The following is a 24,186-nucleotide window of genomic DNA, read 5'->3' as shown; positions in this document are numbered from 1 at the left end:
GGAAAACTCCCATGTTGCATTGCGACACTCTCACATGTATTCTCATTTTGTGTCATATTGTGTCTTTTTTTTAGTAATTTTGTGTCTTTTTGTGTCTTTTTTTAGTAATTTTGTGTTTTTTTTGTGACTTTTTGTGTCTTTTTTTAGTCATTTTGTGTCTTTTTTTTTTTTGTTGTTGACGATTTGAGTTGTGGTAAAGTCCCATATTGCATTGCGACACTCCCACATGTATTCTGATGCATTTCATTGGCAAAGAGACCGAATATAGATGGAAAAAACTACAAATACTACAAAATAATGTGTCCGCTTTCCCGGTTTTAATGGTAGAAATGCGATAATGCTTTCCCGGCTTAAATGGGTTAATAGGAACTTAGGAATCCAAAGAAGTCATCGCTGTACATAGATTCAGCATATAAATGAATATTTTCGTATCAGAAGTGCCCTGGTTTCCATTTGTAGTCAGTTTGTAGCCCAAGTATATCAACCAAATATGTTTGAGCAGGCTTTGGTTTCAGTTGTTATCAAATGAATGTACAGTTTGACACTGGTGGTAGTTCTTTTCGACCCCAACTTTTATAAGGGGTGCAGACAATATCATAAATTAGTCTCCTAAAAGAAGAATCACTGTGAGGATGAAAGAAACAAAGAAGGAGAGGAGAAGAGTTGATAGGATGGGTAGATGGGGGAGGATGATTTGCAGGAGAGTTTGATGGGAAGGAGCAAAAAAGGGAGGCTAGCAATGGAAAATGGAACAGGAATCCAAAGAAGTAATCACTATAAATAGATTCACCATGTAAATGTAGAATCTGAACAATATGTTGGTATTGGAAGTGTTCTGGTTCCCATTTATAGTCGGTTTGTAGCCCACATATATTGACCAATTGTGTTTGAGCAGGTAGATCTTTAAACTTCAACTCCATTTTCGTGTCTTAACTCTATGGAGTCTGGGGCTATTTGGTCCATTTCTGAATCCTTTTCATCCTGCCTTTATACACCACTTAAATTAATGTTTAAATGCCATGTTGTTATTTTTTTCACCTATATGACCTAATAATAATAATTTTATTTATTCTGACTTATTGGATCAACATTTTGAACCAAAATAAAATGAAGAAAAACCAACATAAATGTGATTTTGTGATTGTGTGTGATCCTGGGACCCAACTCTGGTTTTTATTCTAGTGGGACTCGATTTTACTATTCTCTATTTTATTTGGGTCTTGTGTGTTGAGCCTAAGATTTTTGGTCATTTTGTGTCTTTTGTTGTGTCTTTTTAAATAGTTTTGTGTCTTTTGTTGTGTCTTTTTAAATAGTTTTGTGCCTTTTTTTCCCGTCATTTTGTGTCCTTTTTAGTCATTTTGTGTCTTCTTCTGTGTATTTTTGTTGTCATTTTGTCTTCTCATTTTGTGTCTTTTTTTTTTTAGTAATTTTGTGCCTTTTTTGGCCATTTTGTGTCTTTTTTTTAGTCATTTTGTGTCTTTTTTGGTCATTTTGTGTCTTTTTTTAGTCATTTTGTGTCTTAATCTATGACTGAGACATGGAAGAGGAAGCCTTGGTCTGGATATTTGTTATCTGAAATCCACCAGAAACCCACAAATTTTGGCATTTGCCCCCATAAGCTAAATTGTGGTCAGACCAGGCGGTTGGGTTCCAAGATTGTCAAAAGATGTAATAAAGGAAGAATTAAATAAAAGTCAGTAATGGTTTAACTGGTAATGGAAAGTAAATGCAAGGAAGGGGTGTTAGAAAAATCAATGCATTGATAGATGTAGAGAGGATTGGAAGATGAAGTGAAGGATGTTGAGATAGTAAGGAAGATGCAAGAGAGGAAGGTTTGATTGATCGATATCAATAGATAATGAATGATTCTGTGATTACAAATTCTGCAAGGGAGTTCAAAAGATCTGATCTCTTTTTTCCATTGGTTCCTTCCACAGATCATCAACTGACCTGAGCAAAGAAACGTACAAGACGTTGCATACCGCAGACCACAGCAGCAAGATTTACATCTGAATGCAGATGATTCAAACCAAAACTTCTCCAAAAACTAAGAAGCAAACAGCTGCCAGAGGGAGCAGACAACAGCCATGGATATGAGCAGACCAATCTCCAGCTCTGAACTAGAAACTCTTAAACTCTCACTTTCATCAAGAGGTGGATGTGACTGAACACGAGGAAGCAACACGAGAGATTTTGGCTCAGCGCACTCTTTGAGAACTTGTCGCCAATGACTAATTGGCAAGAAATGGGAGATTCAAAGCTCAGGGAACAATTTAAAGCTGTTTGCAGCTAGCGAGACCTGATTGGAATACAATATAAACCCAAGAACACTTGTAGCTAGGTCCTCCTAATCCCCTCCCCTCTTCCCTGTCACCCCGAATCCCTAAAGTTACTTCCCCCTGTTTTTCCCCTTCCCCCAGATCCTTATTTATGGTGTTGTTGGTATTAAGAATCCATTTTGGAAGACTTCAAACTTATCAAACAAGTCTTGATCAATGCTGACCTCAGCTCTCTCTTCACCTTCTTCTGGCTCGTGAAGTAGGTGAATTAAAAACCCACTTTCAACTTCCGATAGGGTAAGGGTGTCTCTTTAGGATGGGAGGCCCAGCCAGGGCTCTACTTGGCGGGTTCAGCACCACCACTTCCTCCCTGGAGGTTGGCGGTCAGATGGCTTGGCCAAGCAACAACCCAATGGACCTCAACCAAACCCTGTCATGGATAGGGCTTGGGGGCGCGGCAGCAATGAGCGCAGGTCTGGACAATTTCACCCAGGAGTCTGTCACCAAGGCGGCGATGAATGAGAAAAACTGGCCAGCGCTGCTCATACTCATCATCATCGCGTTGACGATTGGTGGCAACATCCTTGTGATCCTGGCAGTGTCGCTGGAGAAGAAGCTCCAAAACGCCACCAACTTTTTCTTGAGGTCGCTGGCCGTGGCGGACATGCTCGTAGGCATCCTGGTCATGCCAATCTCCCTCATCAACATTCTCTATGGTAAGTTTTGACTACCCACCAAGCATATCTGATCTTGTACATGTGAGGTGGAAGACTTAAGGTGGAGATAAACTGGTTTCCATTCACATTAAGTAGGAAAACAAGGTACCAATTGCTGTCACTTAAAGCAGGGGTCTCAAACTCAAATGACCTAGGTGCTTGAGGCAATATCAAAATGACCAAAAAAAGACACAAAATTACTAAACAAAGACACAAAATGCCAGAAAAGAACTAAATTACTTAAAAAAGACACACAATTAAAAAAAAGACACAAAATTACCCAAAACAAAGACACAAAATTATTAAAAGAAGACACGAAATATTAAAAGAAGACACAAAATGACCAAATAAAGACACAAAATTACTTAAAAAAGACACAAAATGACCCAAAAAGATACAAAATGACCAAAAAAGATACAAAATGACCCAAAAAATACATAAAATGGCTAAAAAAGACACAAGTATTAGAAAAAGACACAAAATACCAAAAAGGACAAAAAATTGCTAAAAAAAGACAAAATTACAAAAAAATACACAAAATGACAAAAAGACACAAAATTATTAAAAGAAGACACTAAATTATTAAAAGAAGACAAAAAATTACCAAAAAAAGAGACAAAATTACTTAAATCAGACACAAAATGACCAAAAAAGATACAAAATGACCCAAAATATACACAAAATGACTAAAAAAGACACAATTATTACAAAAAAATCACAAAATGACCAAAAAAAAAAGACAAAAAAAAAAAGACAAAATTATAAAAAAAAGACACAAAATTACATTACATAACATTTCTACTTCTTCCAGTAATAACAATACGTCAGATAATAAACGGTCCGGTAGCAGCTGCCTTTCTTTTTGTTAACGTCGTCATAGAAACAAGTGAAACAGAGCTCCAGCTGGAGCAATAAAGGGACCTTCCACACACAACACGGTAAAGTGCCATTCATATAAAACTCACATTAAACTTTCATATCAAGGTGGGGGCCACAAAATATCGTCACGAGGGCCGCAATTGGCCTGCGGGCCGCAAGTTTGAGACCCTTGACTTAAAGGGTACTGGTATTGTCATTTTTTTGATGATATCCAGCCACACTTACCTAAATTGATATTTATTGCTCAAATAACTTCTCTAGATAACCCTCTAAGTTGCTGGGATGACTTTTACTTTACACTGATACATACTTGCTCATTTTTGTCTGTATTTTCGAGGCAAACTGACCTTTTAAATTTGTAATTTATATAGCTAGAAAGTCATAGAAAAGGTGCAAAAATGGCTACATTTCATGTCAAATATAAGAACAATTTATGTTATGTTCCTTAGTTTATTCTGTCAAGTTCTACCTATGCATATGCGTCATTCAAGAACTCATATTTACCTGCAAAATAGATGCTCCAACTTGATATATGCTCTTGTAATTATTGTTTTTGTTCTTTATGGGTACTTACTTAAATCATGAAAAGACAGATACATTTATAACAATCGTCGCTGCAGATTTCTAGCCCTGATCTTGGGCACCCACCCACTCACCAGCTGTTGCCAGCCCACTGTGACATGCGCCCTGTCATTATTCCAGAACATTTTTCAGTGCAATTGTTGAAATGATTATTACTTCTGTGAGACATCGCTCACTGTTAAATTGCAAGTGATTCAAGAGCCGGAGGATGCCAACTTGATAATTGCAATATCATACCAGCTATCAGCTGCTGTTCTTGCTTACAATATTCCTGCCAGGATCCTGCATGACGCCCACATTAGCTTAATAGGATGTTGGGTTGTTATATGGTAGGCTGTCTGTTGAATTTATTTTCCAATGTTGGGTAAAAACATGAAGATTAATGAAAGGCTGTCTTCCTGTAACATTTCTGCCAGGTCTTTGCTTTAACCCTCTGGAGTCTCCAAAAGCTCCAAATCCAGACTTCTCCATGACATCCAGACTAGAAAACAAAGCAGCGTAGAGCCCTACTGTAAATTTACCTCTAAAGTTCTGGCTGTAAACTAAATTTTATGTTGGACTAAAGGACTAAAAAAGACACAAAATGACCAAAAAAGACGCAAAATTACTATTAAAAGACACAAAATGACCAAAAAAGACGCAAAATTACTATTAAAAGACACAAAATGACAAAAAAAGACACAAAATGACAAAAAAAAGACACAAAATGACAAAAACAGACACAAAATGACTATTAAAAGACACAAAATGACCAAAAAAAGACACAAAATGACAAAAAAAAGACATAAAATGACCAAAAAAAGACACAAAATGACTTTTTAAACAGACACAAAATGACCAAAAAAAGACACAAAATGAGAAGACAGAATGACCAAAAAACCCCACAGAAGACACAAAGTGACCAAAAAGACACAAAATGACCAAAACAAGACACAAAATAACTAAAAAAGACACAACAACAGACACAAAATGACAAAAAAGTAACAAAAAGCCCAAGACTCCATAGAGTTAACACCATAAAGGAGTTTCTTACTGCGTACCTGTAAATGTCACCATCACTGAACTGATCAAAGAGCTGATAGTAAATGGGGGAAATCTTTTGCAGAGCTGTAGATGAACACAAGCTGGCATTTCCAGGCTTCAAAACCACTTTTATTGTTTTACTTTCAAGTTTGGTGAAGTCTCAAGTAGGTATAGCTGGGTATCTTTAAGAAAAATTACAAAAAAATGTATTTTTAAAGTGATAGCAATGCCGATAGAGTAATCCATATGATACCTTGTTTTTAACTTCATTCAGTACCAATCATGTGAATGGAAACGTTCAGTTGTGCAAAATGTCACATCCACCACTGCATTATTTTTTATCACCATGGGCATGTAGTATAGCCTCTTTGTATATACATTTGCACTACGAATGACACCTCTCACTACACATAGTAGTACATTATTATAGGGCCGCAACTAACGATTATTTTCATTATTGATTAATCTGTTGATTATTTAAACGATTAATCGATTAGTTGTTTGGTCATTAAAATGTTGAAAAATATCAATCAGTGTTTCGCAAACCACAAGATGACATCCTCAAATCTCTTGTTTTGTCCACAAACCAAAGAGATTTTCAGTTTATTGTCATAAAGGAACAAAGAAACCAGAAATATTCACATTGAAGAAGCTGAAATCAGAGAATTTGGACTTATTGTCTTTAAAAGAACTGCTCAAACCAATTATTAGATATCAAAATCATCAAAATAGTTGACGATTAATTTAATAATCGATAATTGTTCGATTAATCGAATAATTGTCGCAGCTCTACATTATTACTATGGTTTTAATTGTTTATTTAATTGCTTATTTTTTGATATGGTTAAGAACATCAATGCAGACGATGACACATGCACACAAGTCAGAAAAATATGAATATTTTGACATTGCCATTATCACGGCAGGACGATAAACTTGGAAAATTGCTGTTTAGGCTCGGTGAGTGCAGATTTGATTTAGATTTCCATGGTTCTGACAGTGAAGTCTTCACGGTTATCAGCCGATGTCACATGTAGTCATTTTAAATTAATTTTAAGAGTTTGGGTGCAGACAGTGATGAGCCGCATAGTGTTGCCTGGGAGGAAAGAAAATGCCATTTTAGCAGTGTGACAGCAGAGAAGGACAGATTCGATAGTCAACATACTGACGTTATCTTGACAGGCCCAAAATCTATTCAATTAGAGAGTTTTGTGCACATTATGTTGGTTTACGTTATTTCCAGACAGACATTTTTCCTTTTTTTGTTCAACTTTTCAGCACTGGTGTATTTAACCTGCCGTTTTTTTGCAAAGGGGAGACATATTCCACTGCTTGCAAGCAAAAGTAAATACAATTTCACCCTTTCATTAAAAACAACTTGTTCGCGTAGCTGCTGGCCTGTCAACATTTATTGACAATATCTTGTTGACAATGTAGGGATTACACAAGATTCAAGGATAAAAGGATTACAGTGCTTTAACGTCTATTTCACTCTTAATGTGACCATCATCTAGAAAATGAACATCATGCTGTACTGAGTAGAGTTGTTCCGATTCCGATACCAGTATCGGAAATGGCTCCGATACTGCCGAAAATGCTGGCATCGGTTTCCGCGAGTACTGGCGTCCAGGCACCGATCCGATACCACGTAATTTATTAAATGAGCTCATAAAACAGTGGCGCTGTTCCGAGCACCAAGTTTCGACTTTCGAGTTCTGACTTCGAGTGTTAGACCCGCCTTCAAAATAAAAGCAAACACGTGTAGCTTTCAAAAATAAGAGCACATGGATGTGTTAGCAGAGTCCACCACAGAATTTACAAGAAGACTATCAGAATATGATGCCTTGAATAAAACATAGAAGAACCCTTATTCTCCTTAACAATAAGTCTATAAAATATGCAATGATTAAGATGGAATAGTGGCATAAGAATGTGCGAGAGGCACCAAATTTAGGCTTTTAGGGCAAAAATGTTCTCCGGGGGAGCCCACGGACCCCCAGATTTATTTAATTATTTTAGTTGCTGTTGCACTTAATGTTTTGTATACTATTTTATTTAAAAAATAAATGGCTTGAATCTGCTCTATTTATTCATGTTTTTCAAAGGGTTTAACCTGAGCAGGCCTTACCACAATGATAATCATATCACAGTCATACAGGTGTAGGCTGATATTTTCTTAAATAACATACTGGTATCAGATCGATACTCGGTATTGGCCGATACCCACAGTACAAATCTCTAGTACTGAGGACTTAAAACTAACAATTGAGACCATTAACTGTTTACTGAGGTAATAATTCAAGTGAGAAGTAGGGAAATGTTCTCATAGACTTCGATACAATCTTTTTGCAGTCAGTGGAGTCGCCCCCTGCTGGCCATTAGAAAGAATGCAGGTTTAAGGCAAGTCCACTTTGCCTTCACTTTTCATGCCCAGAAGCTACATCAGCTTTTTTAAAAATAATTTTTACCCATATTAGAGATTAAAAGTTGGGATAGTTTGGCCTTTGCCTATTCATTTTTATCTCATTCATTTTTAAATCTGTTTCTTGTGAATCAACCACATTATGAAGGTTGCTGCTGTACCACATAAAAAAACTGAATAACCAAGAGATGAATGGTGAAATAAATGGTCACAAGGTTAAAAAAAAAAAAAAAAAAAAAGCAATTGTGGCTTCATTCACTCTTCTTTATTTTCCCCCTGCAGCTGCTTTGTATCCTCAGCACAACTTGACCAAACTTATTATTTTCATTCAATGTCTGAGATTTGTAGCTGGAACTTTTCAGGAATACTAATCAGCACGGGGAAGGTTGATTGGTGCTTAATGGAGCGCGTACGGTCAATGGACACACTCAAGCGTTCGCTCTGTCTGTCTGTTGGTTCAAGCTGCTGCTGCTGATTGCTCACTGCGGTAATCAATGTTTCACACAAATAGTGGAAAGAAAAAAAGCTGACTAACGTCTCTCTTTTCACTTTCCCAGTTTCACAATCAGATGCACACACACACAAACATTCTTGTACTTCTATCTTTGTGAGGACCCTCATTGGAATAGTGAATTCCCGACCAAGGTTATAATAGTTTTGTATTTTTCATTAGTTTTAGTTTTAATTTTGTTGTTAATTTTTTTTTCTTCAAATTCAGTTAGTTTTAATTCTTTTTGAGAGTGTGTTAGCTAGTTTTAGTTTAGTATTTATCTTTTGAAATGCTTAGTTTTAGTTTAGTTTTTATTAGTTTTAGTTTTTTGTAATGGGGTATTTGTTGGGTGGGAGATTGAAAGAGGTCACAGTAAAGTTTGCCTTTATTTGCCTTATCCATCTTCATTGTATGAAAAAAGTTAGAAGCACATTTTCACTATATCTTAGTTAGTTTTGTAACCACACAATACAGTTTCAGTTAATTATCATAATCATGTAACCTTTGACCCTTAAAACAAAGTCTGAAATCTCAAAAAAAAAGCCTTTAAAGAAGTGAGGACCGGCCAAAATGCAGAAATGTCCTCACTTTGCAAAAATGTCCTCACTATGTTGGTTAAAAACGTTATCTGGTCCTCACTATGTAGGAAGTACAAGAACACACACACACACACACACACTGATTTTTTTTTACTATATACACACCTATATAATAACACTAGTCCCTGCAAACACACACATGCATAGAGCCTGGATCTATACTTGCAGTGTTATCCATCAGACTGGTACTTGACTGTATTGATCCCCATGGCTGGCTGACTGATGGACCAGACAAACACACACACACACACACACAGAGGCACGTCGCAGAACGTACTCACACCATTTAACTCGACAATGATTATGATGATGATGACAGCAATCATGATAAAAGATGATGTGGATGATAATTTGGCAACTTATTATTTTCATGTACTTGTAGTTCTACACAGACAGACAGCACACACAGTCTACAGTCGGCTGTCACACACACACACACACACACACACACACACACACACACACAGATACACACAAACACACACACAGATACACACACACACACACACACACACACACACTCACAGATATATACACACACACAGATACACACACACAGACACACAGACACACACACACACACACAGATACACACACAAACACACACACACACACACACACACAGCTTTTGCAAATATGTTTGAGTTTCTTTAATTGGAATTACCAGAATGATGATTAAATTTAATTGACGGAGTCCAAGCTTCCAAAAAAACCAGCACACACACACACACACACACACATAAACACAGGATGGCTATTTATAATGGCCTAGAATAAAACAATGATGAGGTAAATGTTCTTTGGGCAGGAAAAATGATTCTAATCATCCTGATCAAATCACGCTTGTCCAATAAATCTCTGCAAATATCTCGTTTCCAGGCGACCTCAGCTGAGTTCACACACAGCTGCCGCGTCATTCGCATGACCTCACCGTGTATTGCGTGGCACAAAAATGTCTGTATGGCAGAAGGCAGATCATGCAGAAAACAAATATGCACATATCCACCCCAACCTTCTCCCTTAAAAAAGGCTCTTTAAACCAAATGTGGCCAAGTCTTTTGTTGCTGTTGGCATTCATACAAATAATATGTAGCTTAACCCACTGAAGTCAAAGCAATTTCAGGGCTTTTTTTGCTCCTGTCACATTTTACTCACCGTGGCTTTGAATGTCACTGCAATATATAAGTAATAAAAAAAGTAAGTGGATCTTTATAGAAACGGCACAAACAAGGCACAAAAGACGTTTTTGAGTTCTCCCTACTTCTAGCCATGAATCATGGTTATCATGCTATTTACCTTTTTAAAAAAACACACAATTCATATCTTCTTGACAATTTTTCTTTCACAAATAATTGTAATAAATTAAATCGATGTATAAAACATTTTTCCAAGGGCTCACAAGTGTTAAAAAAGCACAAATCATTGAAATTTTTTCAACTTCTACTTACAACCTCTCTTGTCCACTCCTCTCTGGTCTGTGTAAACGGCCTGCAGTTCAGTGAAAGTTTCACACAATTTTTGTTACATGACTGCTGGTCTCAGTCAAGTAGTTCATGACATTCCAGTGTAAAATGTAATGTTTTTTTTACAGGATCTGGTTAGTAAAAAAGCTTATTTTTGACAACATTTTAAACGACAAAAGCAGAATAAAATGATTTTGATGATTAACAATGCAATTCTTACTAAATTGATTGGGACAAATACAGTATACATCAGGGGTTTCAAACTCAAATTACCTGGGGCCCCTGGAGGCAGTATCAAAATGACCAAAAAAATACACAAAATGACTAAAAGAAGACACAAAATGACTGAAAAATTACAAAAAAAATACACAAAATGACTGAAAAAACACTAAATTACTTAAAAAAGACACAAAATTACAAAAAAAGACACAAAATTACAAAAAAAGACACAAAATTATTTTAAAAAGACACAAAATTATTCAAAAAAGACACAAAAATACAAAAATAGACCAAAATTATTTAAAACAATACAAAATTATTTAAAACGATACAAAATTATTTAAAAAAAGACACAAAATTATTTTAAAAAGACACAAAATGACCAGAAAAAGTAATTAAAGGGACCTTCCACACATAACACGTTAAAGATTGACATTGAACATTCATATCAAGGTGGGGGCCACAAAAAATCGTCACGAGGGCCGCAATTGGCCCGCGGGCCCAACTTTGATAGCCATGGTATACATAGATGCATTGTATCACTACTAGATAAATATCAGTTTAGATTTGGTCATCTTTTGCAGCGGAAATGTTTGTCACAGAGGATTCATTCAAGGACCGTCAAAAATGAAACTATCCATTATAAAAGTAATCTGTTTTTTGTGGTAGGTCTATATATGGCTGTGATAAATGGTGTAATTTGGCGAGTTTCATTTAAAGAAAACATGCATTATAAGAAAAATTCCGATAATAGACACCAAACACATTGTTAGATTTTGAAATAATCTGGTCATCAAATGGATTTCTGCTGCTTAACTCCTCAGAAAAACTATGGTGTAAAACTCATTCTAACTCAAATTATAATTATAATTCCAAATGAATAATTATAGCATAAATTGAGAGTGATTATGAAACTTTATCCCTCACAGATGAAAAGAAATTGGAGTTTGATCTCCCATGAAGAAAATGAGTTTCATCACACAGCTAACTTTCCATATCCGTTTATATTACTAAACACTAATCTGACGTCTTCCATTTATTCAAAATGTGGCCATAAGGGGAAAGGGATTCGGTAATATTTCAAATGAATGTAATTTAGATTCATCTGGCTTGTTTCCTCTCTTGGCTCTTTGTCTCCACTGTGATCAAGCAACAAAGTGGTAATTAAACACAGATAATATATGAAGTGAGGAAATGGCTGCATGTGGCATAAACAGTAATGGCACAACCAGATTTATCTCGCCTCAAATCCCACCAGCAAACGTGAGGTAAACAAATATCTATGAATTTTTTAATATTCAGGAAAAAGATCAGAAGACAGAGGGCAGAGACGCCTAAGTGAGGAAGAAAATGAGGCGGAAACAAAAGCATCAGAGAGGGAGATGAGATCTTAGGAGTGTATTTGGACAGGAGTCAATCACACACGCACACACACACACACACACACATTCTTGTACTTCTATCTTTGTGAGGGCCCTCATTTGAATAGTGAATTAGGTTATAATAGTTTTGGATTTTTCATTAGTTTTAGTTTAAATTTCGTTGTGAATTTTTGTTTTCAAATTCAGTTTTTTTTATTTTTTTAAATGTTTTAGTTTTAGTTTAGTTTTTATTAGTTTTAGTGTTTTGTAATGGGGTATTTGTTGGGTGGGAGATTAAAAGAGGTCACAGTAATTATTGTCTTTATTTCCTTTGTCTTCTCCATCTTCATTATGTATGAAAAAAGTTGACAAAGACGAAAACGAAGGACATTTGCACCATAATTTTAGTTAGTTTTGTAACCACACAATACAGTTTCAGTTAATTATCATTATCATGTAACCTTTAACCCTTAAAACAACAACAACAACAACCTTTAAAGAAGTGAGGACCGGCTGAAATGTGCTCACTTTGCAAAAATGTCCTCACTCTGTTGGGTAAAAACGCGTTCTGCTCCTCACTATGTAGGAAGTACAAGAACACACACACACACACACACACACACACACACAACCTAAAAGTACACCTTCAGTATCTTGATCTTCAAGGCCAACTCAATCAAAGTTACCGCTGAAGGCTATCTCTCTGCAAGGGGCCCAAATTGGAAACACTCACTGAGAAAACACACACATACACACACACACACACACACACACACATTGATGCTGGACATCTTCCCACTGACAGCAGCTGCATGTGTCATGTGGGCTTTAATGAATTGGAAAGAAGAATGAGAGGGACTGTAATATGAAATACAATGAGGGGAAGATAGGGATCATTTAGCTGCAGTAAATTGAACATTGCTCAGGTCGATGGCTCACTGCCACTTCACCCTCAAACAGAATCGCTATGAGACCAGCTTGGACTCACTTAACTTCACACCTTTTTAAATTATAAAAGCTTCCATGAAAAATGTGTTTTGGCTACTGCTTCTTCTGTGATGTATATTAATTTTAAAGCTCCCAAGGTCATAATAATCCTTCTTATTTCATTAAACTCTAAATCACATTATGAAGCCTGTGTGAGGTTTTCTCAGTGTCTGTTTTTTTTTTTTCAAACTGTTGCACAAAGCACCATATTTTTTTATTTTTATGCAGCCCAGTTTTCCCAAGAATTACATTTTTATTAGACAAATCTGCAATGCGCATCCAGTATCCAAGCTGGTAGAATTCATTTGGCCAGTGACTATGATCTCCGATTATTAATTGCTTGATTAAAAATGTTGACATCCAGCATTTGAGGCAAGAGAGGAGGTTATTTAAGCTGCTGGAGTAACTGAACTGGACAGGGACATATAGTTTTGTGTCGTCTGCATAATAACGATGTGAAATACCCTGATTTTGAATGATCTGGCTAAGAGGGAATGAAAACAACAGTGGGCCAAGAATGGACCCCTGAGGAATCCCACGTTTAAAATGGGCAACTGAGATATAAGTGTTCACCAATCTTTAACAATAGTTTATTTATCTTGACTATAATCTTGCAGTTGCCATTATATTCTAGGAAGGTTGTCATTCAATGTTATCTGTTGTTTTGCAAGAAAAAATAACATTTTTATTTTGCTATAGCGTCATTCTATCGAGATGTTATATTGAACACACAGTATATATTTTCTCCCAATCAATGAGAGTTGGAAGTTGTCATGGAAGTTGTTGTCTTTTTTGTTTATTCATGCTCTGATTATTTATGTAACGTAGTTTTTTTTAAACAATCTGTTTATTGGATTTTACATTTTAATAAAACAAACAAACAATACTGTTCCACACACCAGTAATTGCAAGTAAATACAACATACTACAGAACAGATACCAACCCCCCCTCCCATAGGCACCTAGCCCCAAGAAATTTGCAAATATAGTTGAAAAGTAAGGATAAACAAACAAAAGATAAACAAAAAAGATGGGTTGTAATAAAAGAATAGATAAAATGATAAAATAAATAATAATAAAAACAAGTAAATTAATAAACAAATTAATAGATAAATAAAATCAATAACAAATAACAAATACCTAACTTATTATATATACATTTATATTTATTTAATAAAAAAAAAAATTATGTAAAGTAGTTTTAATGTTAACAATAACATTTTTATGTTCAGCCGTGACTGAGACCATAAACTCATTGGGAAAATGTTTACTGAGGTAATAAATCAAGTGCGAAGTAGAGTAATTTTCTCATTGCCTTCTATACAATCTGACGTATGCATTCCTTTATAACACATAATTCAATAATAGTGCATTATTCATCAACACATACTGGTTCAATTGAAAATACACTTTATGAAAGAACCAAAATGTGTTTCTTTGTTCACTGTGGACTTGAGGCTGCCAGTGTATTTACCAGGAAATCCAACGCACCCGCGAGCCAGCTGAGTAACACCTTGTGTGTGAGTGTGTGTCACGCAGTGCCCCCAATAAGTGTTTGACCTCTGGAAAGTTATGCAAGCTGCCTCCCACTCAGCACACACACACACACACACACACACACACACACACACACAAACAAGCACATGATTCACTCCGCATGCATCACATACGTGCTGCTTGTCCTGCAAATCAGAGATGAAATTAAGGAGTGCGTGTGACTGTGTGTGTGTGTGTGTGTGTGTGTGTGTGTGTGTGTTTGTGTGTGTGTGTTTGGCTGCAGGTTGTGTCCTCTGCAAAGAAAGGACTGTTCATATAGATAGCTGCAGGCGTAGAAAGACACGGGCAGTATGTGCCCTCTTCAGAAAGCTGACACAGCTGGAAATAAAACAGGAGCATGATCACTTCGCCTGATGTTCTTTAGTTACATATTACATTTCATTTTGTCGTCAATCTGAATATAGAACCTGGTCTCACAGGAATCTGTGAAATAGCCACGGATTCACTTAGCTCAAAATCCACGGAATAACTCAAATTTCCGTGAAACTGACACGGATTTCGCTACAATGCAAGTTAATGACAGTCATGGATATTCAATGGATATTTGTTCCTATTGGTTTGTTCCAAGTCACGTGACTTTCAAGGTCCCGGCGGTCAGAACAAAAAAACATGCCGGACAGTTCTCTCATTTTTAGTGAAAAATCAATATTTTGACTTAGTTTCTGCATAAAAATGGATTTTGATCACATTTCTAGCGAGAAATATATGTTTTATTTTCTAAATATTCACTCAGTGAATGTACATAATCACTTTGTATGTTGGAATAGCCACGGGATATGACTGTCATTAACTTGCATTGTAGCGAAATCCGTGTCAGTTTCACGGAAATTTGAGTGATTCCGTGGCTATTCCACGGATTTTGAGTTAAGCAAATCCGTGGCTATTTCACGGATTCCTGTGTGACCATTTTGGAATATAAGAGTGAATGCATCTCTGGGAAACAAAGCGAAAGATCATTTTAGACCCAGACTGAGAAATAATAAAAAGTTTATGAGCTTGATTCCAGCTGCGATAATGAATACAGACGTATTTAACGGTGCATTTATGTTTAATCATATTTTCGGTGATTTTAATTAAGTTCTCTCTTTTTGGATTCCTTCAGCATCCATATGCTTAAATATTCTTTTCCCCAGTGTGCCTTTTCCTGCTTGAGTATCACTTTAGCCCATAAAGCAGCCAGCTCACAAATCAAGCTAATTAATTTACACCAGTTTGAGCAAAGGTTAACCCGTTGATTTAATTCTCTGGCAAAATGCTCCCTGTTGTATTTCTGTTAGTTACATCAGCTGCTGTGTCGTCGTCCCAGGCGGCTTGAGATAATTGAGGATGATTTTATTCCCCATGACCCAAACTGTTCCCCCTGCAGAGCAGTGAGCCAAGACTCGCAGTCAGCTCTACAGGGTATCACACGGTCACTGGCTGTGACCTTTGACCTCCCTGTGGAGGGGGGAGAAAGGATTTCACCCTCGGGTATAAACAAAGCACAACCGAAAATAATGGCTGGTCATTGTTTCCCCTTGCAAACTGTTTATCTGATAACCATTTTACTTCCAGCTGATGAACAAGTGTGATGATGCATGAAGTGACGCAACAGATTTGAATTTAACAGAAGATAAATGTCCTTTTATTGTGTGTTTTAACCATTATTTTATACATGGTAGCTGCAAAGCACAAGGTGGTCTTTGTATTTTTGGTTAAAGGTCAGAGAGATCAGTTGTAAGCCAATTATATTTGTTTCTAATTAGCTCTGCACAGGGTTTTCTGCTTGGTTTGTTTGTCTGTTTCTCTTGTTTTTCAGCAGGATTACAGAAAAAATTACTGGCCAAATTTTTATGAAAATTGGTGGAAGGGTAAAGCACAGGCCAAGGAAGAACTAGAGGTCCAAATCATGATAGGGTCCTTGTGCTGCATTCATGTGGTGTTGGAATAATTGGAAGAATCTATACCCAACGGGGAAAATATTAATGTGAATGTCCACTCAAGTTGGAACAACAACTTGGAAAGTCAGTGAAAATTGTGGTAAACACTTCATGGCTCAGCTGATTCATTTCCTTTGCTGGAAACAGCAGCTAACATGTTTTTTTTTTTTTATAACTTCCCAATATCTTCCCAAATGGGACCACCTGGGGAGCATGTGAATGCACCATTGGCCTTGGTTGAGGTCTTTGAGTGCCATTCTAGTAGACTCGTGGCTGCCCAGTGTGAAAAAGTGACATATAATAAGTTAGGAAGAAATGAGAACGGGTTGGGCCAAGGGTCTCCCAATCGTTTTCCCATTAAAGTTCTTTTTGGGAGTTTTTTAACCCTCTGGAGTCCACGAAAGCGCCGGAGCACGACTTTTTCATAACGTCAAAAAAATGATCAAAAATGACGAGAAAAAAAGACACAAAATGACCATAAAAGACACAGAAGACACAAAATTACAAAAAAAAAGAGACAAAATGAAAAAAAAACCCACAAAATAACTAAAAAAAAAGACACAACAGACACAAAATGACCAAAAAAAGCCACAAAAAGACATGAAAAGGATTCAAAAATGGACAAAATAGTCCAAGACTCCATAGAGCTAAGAGGACAAAAGATGTCCTGATGCTGTGCAGACTGTAAAGCCCCCTGAGACTAATTCGACAAGATAACCATGCTATAAATAAACAGTTGCCCAAGACTTCTGCAAAATGTTGTCAGCCCCCAGTATGGCCATTATCAGTGGTTATCAGCCTCACATTATGGGTTAGAAGGGGCCTGCTCCACCTACTATACATGCAGATGGCTGGTATCAGCATATTAAATGTCCCGTTGCAGTTTTGTTCGGTTTTGCTTTCAGTTTTGTGGGTTTTTGTGTTGAAACTACATGGTCAGATTTAGGAAAAGACAACAACGTGGTTAGGTTTAGGAAAAAGATCATGGTTTGGATTAAATACATTTCATTTTGAAAGCTATGCACATCGGGACACTTACAGAATACAAAAGTGACCTTTAAATACTTCTCATTTAATGATTTAAGTTTCATGTAGGACGCAAAGTGGTCTACTTGCGGAAAGTATTATGTTTGAGGAGCCAATAAATGTTGATAAAGCAGGCCATTTAAACCCTACTAGTAGGTGGAACAGCACATATAACTGCAAAAGGGTTTTATTCCTGGACCTTTGTTGCATTTCTCTTTCTCTTCCCCCCATTTCTACTCAATGTCCCTGTATCAAAAAATAAAAAATATATGTTAAAGAAGAAAAGAATGCAGCATCAAACCTGAAATTTTAAATTTTTACAGCATGCATTACATCCTTGACTGACAGTTACAGACTGTATCCCATATTTCACACAATTTCATGATAATTGAATGACTCCTATTTCCCCCAGTGTGAGTGTAGTATTGTGGAAACTAATCTGTCAAATCAATCTTTACAATCCGCCTTAACCTCCATTGTTATGCATTATTCGTGCACTGTTTTATCCTTGTCATTCTCTCATCAGAATCGGCAAAGCTTTCTTTTCTTATTTTCATAAATCATTGTGTTAATCTACAACGTCTTTCTCAAACACTAACTAAACCAGAGACTCGGCTCCCTGCTGGCAACATTTTTATGCAAACTAATTACCTAATCTCAACCTCTTTTCTCTGATTGTAGGATTGTCCATGTAAACACCTTTATCTAACGATCTTAATTATAATAATCTGAGTAATATTTGTTAATGTTGTAATTAAAACCAATGCTTTTAACCTGATTCCTCATGGGAACTGGGAAATGTGTGCAGTGCTTTGATGTAATTAATTAAAGTTTAGTCAACCTGTATCTTAAGCATTCACACTCTGCTGAACCTGACAGAACAGATTCCACTTTTCTACATCGCTGCTTTCAAACACAGCTGTGTATAAATCGGCAATATAACGTACCGTATTTCCTCAATTTAAAGCCGGGCCCCTATTAATGACCGGCCTCATTTAGTAACCGGGTGTAAAAACTATTTTTAGTAAATAAAAGCCGGCCTCTTTTATAAGCCGGGTGTCTTATCGGTGTTATGTCAAAGTCTGTTCCCCGTCGATATGTGTCCCCCTTACCTCAACCTGCACCAACCTGACCCCTGACCCCAACCAGTCCTCCTTTAAGTTGCTTAACCCTTTATCGGACAAAGAACTATATTTGGTAACTTCAGGTAATATTTTGAGAAAAAAGTTGCAAATTTACTAGATTAAAAAAATGTGCAGATTTATGAGATTTAAAGTGGTGAATCTGGGAGAAAAAAGTAGCTTTTTCCCCACTTTAAATCTTAAATCTGCAACGTTTTTCTTGTAGATTTGCCACTTTAATCTCGTAAAAGCTTTTCTCAAAATATTATTTTCATATGTTTTTTTTACACATTCTGGCATCCTATCCTATCCTATCCTATCCTATCCTATATCCTCCAATATTCTTTAGGGTTGAAATTTGGAATTTGCAAGTATTTCAATAAGTGCCCTATTAAGGGTTAACATGAGCCCAAGTTTACCTGAACCCCAAACAGTTCTCTCTACAAGGCCTAACCTTAAACTTAAATCCTAACTCCAACCGTGGAGGTGATGCTACGGAGAACACCATTCAGGAAACATCATTTGACGGTAACAGATTTCAACAAAACACCTGTTTTTAGAAGTTTGGCCACATGAGTTAGTACTGTAGGTAAATATGGTTGTTTCTAGTGATTCTCTGTAAAGTCGAGCCCTATACGCACGTTCTTCTGGGCTTTTTAGTAGTTTAGACATTTTAAATCCTGCTTCAAATGAACATTCAGCGTGCTGTTCATTGTTTGTTTACATCCGAGTGCTTCCAATATGGCCGACATCCAGGTAACTGGCTACAATGCGCTGTGTAAAACACTCTAAAAAGTGCCGGTCAGAGCTGCTCTGATTTTCTTTTTATAATAGTACCTCCTTCAAATAATAGCCTGCCCCTATTATTAGCCGGGTCCCAAACTGATTTTTTATTAACAGAAGCCCTGGCTACTATTTGAGGAAATACGGTATACACTTTTGTTTCTTCACCTCTTCTCTCCTCTCTTTGTGCTCCAGACTACGCCTGGCCTCTCCCCAGCGCTCTGTGTCCGATCTGGATCTACCTGGATGTGCTGTTCTCCACCGCCTCCATCATGCACCTGTGTGCCATCTCTCTGGACCGATACGTCGCCATCCGCAACCCCATAGAACACAGCCGCTTCAACTCCAGAACCAAAGCCATGATGAAGATCGCCGCCGTCTGGACCATATCTATTGGTCAGAACACACAATATTTTACATTTTAACCCTCTAAACACCAAGCTGTTTGAGGTAATGTTTTGCTCTTTTTACATTCTTCTCACTGTGGCCTTGTGTTTCACTGCAGTATATGAAATATGTCAGTCCTGCAGCTCTATGGAATCAGTACAATCATGCCTAGAAGAAGGAGCAACTCAAAATTTTCTTTTGTGCAAAATAACACAGTTATAATGACATAAAAAATAAAAAACGCAAGTGGAATTTCTCTGATAAAATGGAATGTCTATGTACAACACTTTTCCAAGTGCCCACAAGTGTCATGAATATTGGTGAAAAAAATTCTCCCCATTCTTTACGTATTGAACTATTTATATTTTTACAACCTCTACTGTCCTGTCCTCTCCTCTCAGCTCTGTGTAAACAGATTTTCAGTGAATATTTATTACGTGACCATTCGTCTCAGCAGAATCAATCATGGCTTCACAGTGTTACCGAGGAGCAGAATTTAATGTTTTTAACAGGATCTGGTTATTACAAACGGTTTATTTTTGGCAAAGTTTTAAATGAGACATGTAGAATGAAACAGATATATCACAAGTTTAAACTGTGTTTGGTTACTTTTCCTAACAGAAACTTCTTAACCAATGATGCAATTAAGGACTGTTGGAAAGTTCAAAATTCAACGATAATGCCTGTTTTTACAGTTTCTTTCTATAAACTGTTATGTGTATTTTGGCCATTAAAGAAATCCCAATTGACAGGATGGTGGGGTTCAAAGAGATGTGTTCAATAAAAATGAACTCCCTCTACAGTTGTCATGGATGGGGACATTTTTGTGCCAGGCTGTAAACATGTTTATTTCTGCTGTAAAGTTGAACATTTTGAAAAAACAGGAAAGATGGTAATTCCATTTACCTCTTTTTGTAATTTGTGTGAACTGCCCCTTTAATATTTTTGGGGAAACTCTATTTACAACATACAGGATGTTATTCTGTGTCAGAGAGATGTTGATTCAGCTTTATGGTCACATTTGAGGCTGGATTTGTGGGGTCTTATTGAATTTCATTTTATTGTCCGGTGTTCCTGTTAATTTGTCCAGCCCCTATAGGCCCACACAGAGAGATGACAGATTGATGGCTGTTATTAAATTTAATGGCTTTTCGCTATCCCCTGGCAGTTTCTCCACAGGTCCCAGCAGCTCACCTTCTGACTGTGTGAAACAGCGGGAACGCCGTCAGTTTGTTGACGCTCAGAGCGTCTCGCGGCTTATTGTTACAGTTGGAGCTGATTTGCATCACATCTTTTTCTAATCCCCAGAGGTGATCGCAGCATTTTTCATATTCATCTTTATCAGTTTGCAAAGACAATGATATGCAGATTAATGAATTATGTCATCTAGAAATTAATGGAAACTATTAGCAGTAGCCAGGAGATATTTTCAATTGAAAACACTGAACACACAGTCAGACTGAAGATGTAAAAGTATAACTAGTTGACAATTTTTTTTATCAGGCGTGATATTTAGACAGAAAAGTTTCCTCACTATCGAGAGGAAACGAAATGACGTATTTTTATCGGCCAACCCGGAAGTAGCATCTCCATGCGGTCTTTTCAGAATTCGTCTATGGGATTTTTGCATTGGATTTTTGATCATTGGAGAAAATAAACTCTGTGGCAAACACACGTTTCTGATGCTGAAGGGTTTTGTTCAGCAGGATGATATTCACAAACGAACACCACTTTTATTATGTTTGAAGTAGGGACGGGACTTTAACGTATTAATTAAGCTCAATTAATTACACAAAAATTAACACGTTAAAAAAAATTGACTCATTTTAATCACACTTATTTTTGCCCCGCGGAACGTTTGTCACTGGATGAGTTTCAGGCGGACCGATTATACTGGAGCACCAACTAGCGTTCATGAGTTGAGACAACAACAAACCACAGTGAACATGAAGGAAGAAGCTGATGAGAAGCTTTGGTTGGCCCCGTGGATGATGGGACATTTAGTTACTAAAAACCAACGGATGGAAGCGTCGATAAGAGCATGGTTGTGTTGCTATGCAACAAGGAATTCACATATCACCGCAGCCAACAGAAGTAAAAAGCTAACGTTATGCTATAGACAACTACATGGTACTACCGTTAGCTTCAGACGCTCTCCCACAAGTTAACCAGTAGTTTTGACAAGCTAGCGAATCTGTACCCTAATAAATTGTTTCATAACATAATCTACAATCTACAAGAGTTTGCAAGAGCTCTGAAAAACACAACTAGAGGCTGTGAGGCGTGATGACGTTTAATGCACTTCTTAGCTAGTGCCTTTATACGGACACATAAAAACTTGAAAATTCACAAGTGGGGGTATTTTCTAACATAGTTTATGTCGTACAATAAAACGTGAACATTTCTTCAGCTTGTGTTAACAACAGACCTTATTTCAGGCATAATCACCAACACATCACTGAGTTTGAGAGGAGAGACTCCAGGGAGATAAACTTACTTGTAACTTTCTTCCGGTATAAAGAGCTCAGGAAGTTAAATAGCTTACCAGCCCAACAGGACCAGGTACTGTTCACAAAGCAAGTGCTAAGTTACCAGCTAGCACTAGCTAGCTTGGTTAGCAAGGTGCTATAACTGTGATATTAATTGGGATGAAAATCTAAACTTGCAAAAATCTGGTTTAACCCATTTAAACCGGGAAAGCATTATCGCATTTCTACCATTAAAACCGGGGGCGCAGTTGCGTTATTCTACCATTAAAGCCAGGAAAGCGGATATGTCATTTTGTAGTATTTGTATTTTTGTTCCACCTATTTTCGGTCTCTTGGCCAATGAAGTGCATCAGAATACATGTGGGAGTACTTTGAAATCATCACAAAAAAAGACACAAAATGACAAAAAAAAAAGACACAAATGACAAAAAAAAGACACAAAATGACTAAAAAGAGACACAAAATGACCAAAGAAAGATACAAAATGACTAAAAAAAGACACAAAAAGACACAAAAAAGACACGAAGACACAAAATGACAAAAAAAAGACACAAAATTACAAAAAAAGACACAACATGACTAAAAAAAAGACACAAAAAGACACAAAATGAGAATACATGTGGGAGTGTCGCAATGCAACATGGGACTTTTCCAGAACTGAAATCATGGTGGAAGACGACTATAGCGGAGGGAGCTCAGATATAACAGCTATAAGCTCTCAAATACTTTTTGAATTTCATTTCTATCTGCTACAGAGGCTGAAAAATCTATTATTTAGTAGGAAGAGTTGACACTCCTGTTGAATTTCCAGAAAAACTTCAGGTTTTAGGGGGTTATTTTAAAATCACCCAGAGGTTTTACAGGCATTTTTTACAGCCGTTTTAGGCCTAAATGTGTGTGTGTGTGTGTGTGTGTGTGTGTGTGTGTGTGTTGTCTGTGGGGGAAGAGTAGAGTGTCTCCCTATGGGGAAAGTGTTGAGGGACCAGATGACTTTTAAAACTTTCCTCTCAGACCTCCCTCTGTCTGTCTGACCTCCGGCTCCTGTTGATGTTGTTTCGTGCCCTTTAACACCCAGGAGGGCTTCCATGTCTTAACACACACACCCACACACACACACACACACATACACACAGATTGTCTGAACAGCTCATTAGTGTGACGTCCTCTGACCCTACAGTACAGTAAATGCTGAATGCTGAGTCATTGCATTAGCACATAAACCCTCCCAGCATGCAGTAGAATTTTCCATAATCCAAATGTTCTTCCGGAAGAAATCCTATATTTAGAATATATCTATTTAATCTGATCCCTGTGTGGAATTTGATGTGAGTGTATCTACATTGTGACTGATGAATACACTTTATTCTTCTGCACAGAAATTAACTCTATGGAGTTTTGGGCTATTTTGTCCATTTTTCGATCCTTTCCATGTCTTTTCGTGTCTTTGTAAGTCATTTTGTGTCTTTTTTTGGTCGTTTGTGTCTGTTGTGTCTTTTTTTCAGTTATTTTGTATCCTTTTTTTGGTCATTTTGTGTCTGTTGTTGTGTCTTTTTTGGGTCTGTTGTTTTGTCTTTTTTTAGTTATTTTGTGGGGTTTTTGGTCATTTTGTGTCTTTTTTGGTCATTTCATATCTTTTTTTGTCATTTTGTGTCTTTTTTTGCTCATTTTGTGTCTTTTTTTGGTCATTTTGTGTCTTTTTTTAGTCATTTTGTGTCTTTTTTGGTCATTTTGTGTCTTTTTTAGTCCTTTAGTCCAACATAAAATGTGATTTTGAATCTTTTTTTTAACTTTCAAAACACTATCATGCTCAATTAAAAAAATGTAAATGTTGCAACAAAGGTTGCAAATATAACATATAAGAGCGTTACATCCAGTTCTATTATT

The 24,186-nt window shown here is 36.8% G+C and overlaps 1 protein-coding gene across 1 annotated transcript in view; it reads left to right on the top strand.

Annotated features, from left to right (window-relative positions):
* Positions 1-1,815: 1,815 nt before the first annotated feature.
* The window catches only part of htr2cl1 (5-hydroxytryptamine (serotonin) receptor 2C, G protein-coupled-like 1), a 41,850-nt gene continuing 19,479 nt past the window's right edge, over positions 1,816-24,186 (top strand). Inside the window, exons 1-2 of the mRNA XM_059354902.1 lie at positions 1,816-2,995; positions 19,622-19,822. Of these exons, the coding sequence (XP_059210885.1) occupies positions 2,596-2,995; positions 19,622-19,822 (601 nt within the window). The 5' untranslated portion in view covers positions 1,816-2,595. The remainder of the gene's footprint in view (positions 2,996-19,621; positions 19,823-24,186) is intronic.

This window comes from Centropristis striata, chromosome 17 (genome assembly GCF_030273125.1).
Source record: "Centropristis striata isolate RG_2023a ecotype Rhode Island chromosome 17, C.striata_1.0, whole genome shotgun sequence".
In the NCBI taxonomy this organism is placed as follows: Eukaryota; Metazoa; Chordata; class Actinopteri; order Perciformes; family Serranidae; genus Centropristis; species Centropristis striata.
The sequence above is the reverse complement of the archived record's forward strand: the minus strand, read 5'-3'. Positions and strand labels throughout refer to the sequence as shown.